Below are 10,048 nucleotides of genomic sequence, written 5' to 3'. Positions count from 1 at the left end.
CCGGCATTCCGTTTACGACCTAGATGTTCCAGAAGACATCCGTCCCGGAGGACGCGTGTCCCGGGTGAGGATTGCTCGCGCACGTCTGTCAGAAGCTGAAGTGGCGAACCTCACTTTTCATATGATGTTTCCTGTCGAATGGTTTGCTGTAAATTCATCAACAGTCAGTACATTTTGTTTTTCTTAGTCTAGCTTTGAACCCCTCTCTAAAAAATCTTCTTATTGAGTCAATTTGTTCAAGTTCAATATATGTGAAAAATAAGAATATTTATTATTCTATTTTCTCATTTTTTTTTTTACTCATTTTCACCTCAAACAAGGCATATTGCCACTCGGAACCTAAGAAGCTATTATTTCGGATCATGTATAACAGGAGAATGTATGGAGTTTGAATTCTAATCAATTCTTCGGATATGCATGAAGTTACCGAATATGGTCACATCTTACTTTGGCTATATCTATAATATATTTCTCTAAGTCTGTCTGTCTGTCCATTCCACTTTAACTCAGAAACTACTGGGTCGATCTGACTGAAATTAAAAGGGATTAGTATTTAATGCAAGACTGAGCACAAATTTGATCATATTCACCACAATACCACATTTACTCTAGAAGTTTCACATAAAGCACTCAATCTAGATTAGCAAGCTATAACATTTGCCCGCTTTTAACAGATTATAAAAGTCTAGTCTATCCTATATATAATAAAAAAACGTCACAGTTTTCTCCCTCTGGATCAAAATATCGTAAGTTTACAACAACAGATTCCACATACAAATTTATTATGTCTACTGCGTATGTAACTTTAGAACGACATTTTAGACACACTTATTCGTTATAATAAAACCCTAGAATTAATCCTAGGAGTGACATCATCACCATCGCAATCACTGATGGACGAAGTAGTTCCAAATTTTCCTCCTAATTACTAAGTCCTTCCACTGTCCCCATTCTACACTGCGTAAATTTACACACAGGGTACCTATATTGAGACCCCCCCCCCTTCGTAACTGATCCGTAAACTCTTAGACATAGCATTCACCTTCCATTCCTCGAAACAAAAAAATACTAAGGTCTCCCCAGATATGTTCCTGCCATTTTGATTGAATGATGCATGATATTCTCCTATTCCAGAATGAAACTAATCCCAGTATAAAACGAACACTTTGAAAACTTAAAATTATTGTCCTTGCTTACCGCTAGAGAAATACAAGTTGGGAGTTGGGCAACAACAATAACAACCATATTTTAATTTTATTTGAAGGGGGGTACACGCTTCCATCGAGCAACGCCATTTAGCGAGTAATGCTAATAGTAGTATTATAATGATGATGATGATGATGATAACAATAATGATAATAATGATGATAACAATAATGATAACAATAATAATAATAATAATAATGATAATGATAATGATAACAATAATAATGATAATGATAATAACAATAACAATAATAATAATAACAATAACAATAATAATAACAATAATAACTAATAATAACAATAACAATAATAACAATAACAACAACAATAATAACAATAATAATAACAATACCAATAATAATAACAATAACAATAATAACAATAATAATAATAACAATAACAATAATAACAATAATAATCCTCCTCTGAGGCAATTTCCTGTTCATATGTACATTATCACCCTTCTTTTAAAAAAACGAGATCGCCTACTGGCCAAAGATACAATGCAAAACAAGTAATTGTAAGAATGGCATCACTTTTAGCAATCAGTTGAGGGGTGGGGTCCATTGGCGCCAAAGTCAACAGATTGTCTAAGGTATGTCTTCGGTCCTTTGCAGCTCTAGCAGGTTTACCCACCCTCCCAAGCTTTGATTTCTCCTTTTGTTCTGACTCGTTTGACTCTTTGATCTATTGATCTACACCAATTCATTGTCACCTCATTGGAATACGCCATTTTATTCCAGTACCTTTTTTCCCCCAGAATTAAAGCTTGAGGAACCTTTTTCCTGTTAGCTGTTTTCCTCCTAGCTATAGCTTTGGTCATTTCAAAACTAAAGCCAATAGGCATATTCTGTCTTTGTGATACTCATCTTTTGCTATTATTAACTCCTTATATAAAGTGGTTTCACGTCTTCTCTGGAGCGATTTCCATAAAACTAAAGATAATATAAAATAAAATAATTATGTTACCTTTAAAGAATGCATTTTAAATCAATAAAAGTTTTCGATTATTATATGAAATGTATTTACTTTTTTTCTTAATAATTGTACATGAAATCAAATTTATTGGCAAAATAGTTTCTTCCCTAGAATTGCTAGAGTTTGGAAATCCCTTTCGGATTCCTGCTACCCCAACTGTACTGATATGCAGAAGTTCAAGTGTAATGTGAACCGACATCTTGCTGCTCAACTCCCTACATAGTATCCCTGCAACTTATGTCCCTGATAGTAGCCCCAAATGAAAGTGGTACTGTGCTTTGTTTGGGGTGAAAATGTAATTTTAAAAAAATAGCCACGTGCAATAAGCCATGTAAAATAACAGAAGATGTTTACGAGTGTATATATTTTACAATAGAAAAATGTGAGTATGAAAAGTAATATGGTTAAGCTTAAACATGGAAATTAGTTGTGAAAACTGGAAAAGAAAAGGACAAGATATTCTAGTAAAAAGTATAATAAATTTATAACTTAAAATATTGCAGCATTAAGAATCGATTATATAATGTTATAAATTGAATTTTTTAAAAAAATTCTTAATTCTGCAATATTTTAAGTTATAAATTTATTATTTTTTTTACTAAAATATCTTGTCCTTTTCTTTTCAAATTTTAACAACTCGTCCTTTACTTTTCCATGTTTAAGCGTAACCATATTACTTTTCATACTCGCATTTTTCTATTGTAATCCATGTGTTTTCCAGGCTTTCAATAAATTCACTTGTTCTTTGTTTGATTTCAGTCTTATGAACACATACGTAATAACAATGTACGGCACTCGTCTGCTTTCAATAAAATCCCCCGAATTATCTCCCTTTCATTTGTTACTTCTCTTTTCGAGACAGCAGTTAATTATTAGCATCAGTAGTCGCTGAAGCGACGTGGTTGCTATGGAAACTAGTCATAAAAAGCGTCGCTCACCTCCTTGTTTTTACGATTTTGAATACCAGAAAATTTATCATAACTTTTGTTTTACTAAACGAAAATTGACATTTTTTTTTTCACAATATAGCTGAGAAGGTGATCTATAAACTGTAATAATTGTTTGAAATTTGGTCGGAAAATAAGTGAGAAGTGAAGCTTTAAAGCAGTTCTAAATGACTAAAACTGTCACTTGACCATTTATTCAAACACTACCGTATTTGAATCATATATGACATCTGAATGTGGTCCAATATGTATATGATAGACATTTTCACTATATCTAGTGGCCTGCTCCACTAAGCAGAAAGACAGACAGAGAATGCAGTCTTTTTTTCAACTGAGAGGAAAGCAACGATGGTACCACAACTTGTTGCTAGGGTAAAAATAAATAAAACTCCTCATAACATATATTGAAATTCTGTATGATAATTTTTTATGACAAAATCGCGTTACCATGCATTCTCTTCTGCTCAAGTGAGAAGTAATTATCCAAAGATCAATGTCCATGAAGCACCCAGCGTTGCCTTAAACTGTTTTGTCGTCTGATGTACAAAATATTGGCAACCGTTGGTCTAATATGCATTCAAAACCCACTACAAAACTCTATTTTGTAGATTGTCAGCATTTTATTTAAGGGGAAATAACTTTGCACAAGAGTAACTTCCCTTTGAGAAGCTAAACGTTTGCCTTTATATATCTATTCAATGTAGACTCTATTTTTATTCTTGATAGTGAAAACATTACGTGACATGATCAGTTGAATCGCAGCAACTATTTATTGCATTTGAAGATTAATAAACTGTGACATATCTTTTAAGACATTCTTTTGATATAACTAAAAAGAAGTATTTTTACTTATACATAAGAATAACATATAATACTTCTAGATAATAATAATAATAATAATAATAATAATAATAATAATAATAATAATAATAATGATGATGATGATATAGTAGTAGTAAAAACAATTTTTAGTTTTAGTTTGGCAAGGAAAATATCTTAACAGATATGTCACAGTTTAGAAATTTTCAAATATTGAATAAATAGTGGTTGTGACCCAACGGATCACGGGTATGTTTAATATATATATATATATATATATATATATATATATATATATATATATATATATATATATATATATATATATATCAGTCCCTTTAGGAAACGCGTTTCTTATTGTTGAGCACTTTCAGTTGAAATAAAAGTCGGTCAATTTAGCTCTTATGCGCAGATCATCATATAATGATTAGATTACTCTGACAGACGTTAAAAAATAAAATAAAATAAATTTTTTAAAAATTAAAAAAAAAAACACATTTACAAAATAAACGTTTAAATTTCAACAGTATTTCTCGTGGTTAATCGACCGATGTTAACCGTGACACCCTGAAAGGATGAAACACTTGTGTCTGTAGGTATTTAATAATTATTTAATAATTATTATAGTAAATAATTACTATTTATATTGATATTAATATATATAATATATATATATAATAATTAATTAATATATATATATATTATTAATATATATAATATATATATATATATAATATAAAGCTGACTGTTCGTGTGTGTGTGTGTGTGTGTGTGTGTGTCTGGTCACGAATAGGCTCCTATATGGTTGGCTATTTTAAAAAACTGATTACATATAATGATAGAAGATGTATCGAGACACAGGAATGGGTATGTTTGATCTGGCAGAACGGTGGTTCATTAAAATTGTGGGGTCTGCGTACGCGCCTGGTCCACAAAGTATGGAAATAAAAAATTTAAAAATTAAAAAAAAACGTTTACAAGTGTTTTTGATATAGATGTGCATAAGAATACTTTCATAAGTATGTTTCAACTTAAATAGGGATGGTATAATAAAATTGTGAGGTCTGCGTTCGCGCCTGGCCTCCATAGAATGAAAATAGGCACAAACTTTAATAAAGACTTTTCATATCTATCTGCATAAGTATACTTTGATAATTATGTTTCAGTTTGAAGAAATATGGTATAATAAAATGATGGGGTGTTCGTTCGTGTCTGACCTCCATAGAATGGAAATATGTCACAAAGTTTAACAAGATTTTTTAATATAGATCCACAGAATATTGTGATAAGTGTTTCAGTGTGAACAGGTACGGTATAATAAATTATGGGGGTTTATCTATTTTATTTTTACTTTCATCATATTTTGCTTTGGTTTTGATACCCCCAAATTCGAAGCTATCTCTTTACAACCCTTCCTTTTCATAACCTATCATACTTTCATAAATCAGAGTCCATTTTCTGTAGGCTGTTTTTGAACCCAGTCAACGACGGGTACTTTTGCTAGTATATAACTGGTCGATTGCATGCCAACGATTAAAGGAAAGAAGTAATCCACAATCATAATTTGTTTCTTTTTTATTTCAGTAAACAAGTAACACAAATTTTGACGGTGAACTGATTCTTTCATTTGTTTTAAGGATGCAATCAACCAGCTCTGAATTCTAAACATAACTTCATTGAACATTTAGATCAAACAGAGCTATTGTAGATTAAATTAAGACAAATAAATCTATAACATTTCATGAATTCAAGATCGAATTAAGATGATTAGTAATTTATTTTTTTATTTTTAAATTCCAACATGTCTCTTCTTTATTTATTTTCTTCTTTTTATTTTATTTTATTATTTTTTTTTTTTTTTTTGCTCGACTTTTATTTCTGCTGTTTTTGTCAAAGACACTAAAGAAGAGACGTAAGGTTACATAAGGATTGTTTTAAATGAACTGGAATGTTCGGTGTTGTCGCCCCCATCCTCCATGTTACTTTTGACAGCTTCATTTTTTTCCTTTATTTTGCTCTTTAGTTTTCACAGTCCATAAGTGATGTTTCTGACAGAATTGCTAGTTTCTGAGTTAGAATCTGTCCATCTCAGACTTTTGTTTTTGCTGGGCAGTTTTTGACCTTGAAGTGATTCTTTTTTTGACTCCTTACACAAAGTGACTTCATTCCTTGCTGCATTATCTGCTGAATTGATTTAAAAAAAAAAAATGTTTATAATGAAAATTTAAAAGGGTTTCCCTCCCCACTTTTTCAAACCTCTTACATAAATCTAAATTAAACTAAATATAGCTCACATTAAGCCCTCTTAAGCATAGGAGCTGTGTTCCAAACTTCATAATGGTCGGTTAATTAGTTAAAGATTCAATCCTATGCATACAAATATATAAACATAAACACGTAATTTTATATAGTGTTATTTTTCTTGACTTAATGATTTTATTTTGTGTTGTTTTCATTTTTCAGGGTGTTATCACAACAAATGCAGATCTTGACCGTGAATTACTGTCCAGTTCCAAAAAGCAATTTGCAGTCGAAGCTGTTGATGCAAATGGTCAGACGGTTGCATCAACTGCAGTAAGTTAACCGGACTCATTACTCGGATTTCACAGATTTAAAAGAAAATATATTATTAGTTCTCTTATTTTTAATGTTTTGGAAATATATTTCGTATCTAATGCTAATGAACTTCAATGCCTACTATATCCTATCCTTGAGTGTCTAAGGTCTCTCTGCAATATTTTGAGAGCTTTTCTCCCATTATCTGTAGCTTCTCTCATTATAAAGGATAAACTTTTGTCGTCCAGAAACTGTACAAGTTCGGCGTAAGCATCTTCATTTCTCTCAGTGTCGTTTCTGTCTCTATTAGGGTGTATACCTAAAATGGCGTCTTTTAGGCTGAGCGTGTGTAAACGACATAAAAAATTTTTCTCCCTAATTTCGTATTTGGTTTCATCTCTGTCAAATAAAAGTCTGTTCCATCGGCTTCCATTATCTCTCCTGGGCATGTAACCTGTTGCGAGTTGCATTTCAGTGAAAAGAGAAAAGGAACTGGAATGAAGATTTGAAGGAGGATACGAACACGCGTGTGACGGGTATAAAGAGAAGTATATTTTAATTGGGGCAGGAAGAGGAAAAGGGATTATGGGATTACAACATAAAAGGGAGATAATCATAAAAGGGTTTATGATAAGAGTTATCATACTTACTTTCAATAATGGAAATAAAATCCTTAAAAATTCTGTCGATAGAAAATGATATCTATTGGAAAGTGATATATTTGTCTGTAATAGCTGAGTGGCCTTGGCTACAGTAATCAGGTAATACAATCTAGTAAACGGTGTTTGTAGTTGTAGTCGGTAATATGGTTAAGCTTGAGGCTTCAACATTTCTTTCAGGCTACTATACCCGTTCATATTCATTCGATCAGAAACCTGGAATAATATCAGGCTTGAAGTCATCCAAAATCTTCTTCTTTGTGTTATATAATGGGATGCGTTCGAATTAATATAACATAAAATATCTTACCGCAGGATTTCAGCCTTCATGTGGGTGTATGTACAGCACATGGTGAAAGAAAAATAGTCCATGGAAAAATTACGAATAAATAAGATATTCACGCATGCTAATACACATTTATTATGAAGACAAACACACATACACACACACACACACACACACACACACACACACACACACACACACACATAAGGACAATTCAAACGTAATACATGAAAGGTTATAAATCCAATTATGATAACTGAAACGGACGGGAATGATGATTATTTCTCCATTTTGAAAGTCACTCTCTTTCCCTCCATTCTCCCACTTGCTATCGTTAATCTCGTGAAAAGTCACTAGTATTTAAAGTCCCAAACTCAGACAAAGAGAGGCAATTTTGCTCAAAGAAGAAAAGAGTTACTCCCCTTGGATTGTACTTTTTGTGTCGTTCTAATCGTCTGTATGTCTTTGAAGTATGTGATCATACAATAGTTTCTTCGCCCTTTTTACACAGTCTTTTGCATTATAGTTATACCCTTCAGATTTTTTTTTCTTGCAAAATCTTTTAAGCTGCACCAGTTGGGCAGTAAAGGAGAGGCAAGACAATGTTGCATTGTATGGTCCTCCTCTCCAAATTTGCAGATGGTTTGATCAGTTTTGTAAACACGAAATAGTCATAGCAAATTTTGATCTTCCATTCCTGTTCTAAGGTGAATGAGTTTTTTTCACTGGATTGAGGGTGTTTCTGAACTTCGGGCATATATTTTAACGTCTCTCTCAGGCTGCTATATCTGTCCATATTTATGGCTTACGCCAACCAAATAGATTCTTGTGATGCGGAACCCGGATATATTCATATTCATTACATCAGCAACTCTGCACAAAACTATCCAAAACGAAATATGGTCCTCATCATTTATAGCTACTACATCTCGGTATAGTAGCTAATAAAAAGGGAGCCTTCAAGTCACCCACTTTATTTATATATATATATATATATATATAAGTAAATTTTTGGTACAGCAAAATGGAAGGAGAAATTTCAGAGGAAACATAATTTAATTTAAATACCAAAAACAAGAAATGGGCAGGTGAAATTATTAAAATTTCCTTAAGGCCTTATCGTCTGACCCTCTAAGAGGAAACGTCAGAATGATAAATTAAAAACTAAGAAAACGAATGAGGGAAGAGGGGAATTTTGGTTTCAGTTGGAAGAACAGTGAAAAAAAAAAAAAAAAAAAAAAAAACCTCACTGTTCAGGTGGTTTTAAATCAATGAATATCTCCAACTGATGTTTCAGAATCTTTTGTCTACACAGGCTAGGTCAAGAGTTGTTAATAACTAACACCTCAATGATATTGAGATGATAGTTCGACCTCGCACTGTATAAAACAGAAAACCACCCAACGGAATATTGATCGGCACACCTATTTATACTCAACAGGTGATTGCCAATGGCGGACTCATGAGCTTGGGAGTGCCCGGATGTTCTCGAAACCTGGTGTAGTCGAATATCCCGAGGGATATGTTGGGATATTCTCATTTCTAATCTTTGGGATGTTTTGCCAACGTAGTCAGCTCCACACATGGCAAAACATCCCAAAGATTAGAAATGAGAATATCCCAACATATTCCTCGGGATATTCGACTACACCAGGTTTCGAGAACATCCGGGCACTCCCAAGCTCATGAGTCCGCCATTGGCAATCACCTGTTGAGTATAAATAGGTGTGCCGATCAATATTCCGTTGGGTGGTTTTCTGTTTTATACAGTGCGAGGTCGAACTATCATCTCAATATCATTGAGGCGTTAGTTATTAACAACTCTCGACCTAGCCTGTGTAGACAAAAGATTCTGAAACATCAGTTGGAGATATTCATTGATTTAAAACCACCTGAACAGTGAGGTTTTTTTTTGGTTTTTTTCCACTGTTCTTCCAACTGAAACCAAAATTCCCCTCTTCCCTCATTCGTTTTCTTAGTTTTTAATTTATCATTCTGACGTTTCCTCTTAGAGGGTCAGACGATAAGGCCTTAAGGAAATTTTAATAATTTCACCTGCCCATTTCTTGTTTTTTAGTATTTATATATATATATATATATATATTCCTTTTTCATCCCTCTGTTTAATGCAGATAAACATTTCTACATTTCTACATCATCAATATTATTGAGGGTTTTTTTATGCACATATCACACAGAATGCAAGACTTGTGTATAAGTCGATCTTGTGTGGCAGTCAGTTGACGGTTTTTCAATGTCTAATCCATTTTCTGGAAAATTCTTTATGAACTAATGCATGCAAGGTGAATGCAACGTACAGTCGTGTCACATCTAGAAATGATCATCTTGATATTATCTATGCATCGTGTTGTATCATTGTACCCTTTTTCATGCTCAGGTCTGATTGATAGTTTTGTGCAGAAGTATAGGGTTCCTGATAGGCGGATGGTGAAACACAGCAACACCTTTCCAGTAACCTCTGCAGCTGTGCTGGCTCCAACCATATTGTCTTGCCTTTATATCGGACTTTGTCTGCAAACCTGAGAGGGAAGCCCTGATAACTGGTCAAACCTAGTTCTCCTTATCACTCGCCCAGC

The 10,048-nt window shown here is 33.0% G+C and overlaps 2 protein-coding genes across 4 annotated transcripts in view; both read left to right on the top strand.

Moving 5' to 3' along the window:
* Window positions 1-10,048, top strand: part of LOC145254646 (protocadherin Fat 4-like) — a 1,852,201-nt gene that overhangs the window by 1,744,111 nt on the left and 98,042 nt on the right. For all 3 annotated transcript variants that reach the window (XM_080113277.1, XM_080113278.1, XM_080113279.1), the window contains 2 exons: window positions 1-163; window positions 6,414-6,524. The exon at window positions 1-163 is cut by the window's left edge and continues 32 nt beyond it. In XM_080113277.1, the coding sequence (XP_079969403.1) occupies window positions 1-163; window positions 6,414-6,524 (274 nt within the window). The remainder of the gene's footprint in view (window positions 164-6,413; window positions 6,525-10,048) is intronic.
* LOC145254647 (protein GVQW3-like) overlaps window positions 1-10,048 on the top strand; it is a 153,569-nt gene that overhangs the window by 100,975 nt on the left and 42,546 nt on the right. The window lies entirely within an intron of this gene.

This window comes from Euprymna scolopes, chromosome 30 (genome assembly GCF_053919585.1).
Source record: "Euprymna scolopes isolate OS-2025 chromosome 30, ASM5391958v1, whole genome shotgun sequence".
Lineage (NCBI taxonomy): Eukaryota > Metazoa > Mollusca > Cephalopoda > Sepiida > Sepiolidae > Euprymna > Euprymna scolopes.
This window is presented reverse-complemented; position numbering and strand designations above follow the sequence as displayed.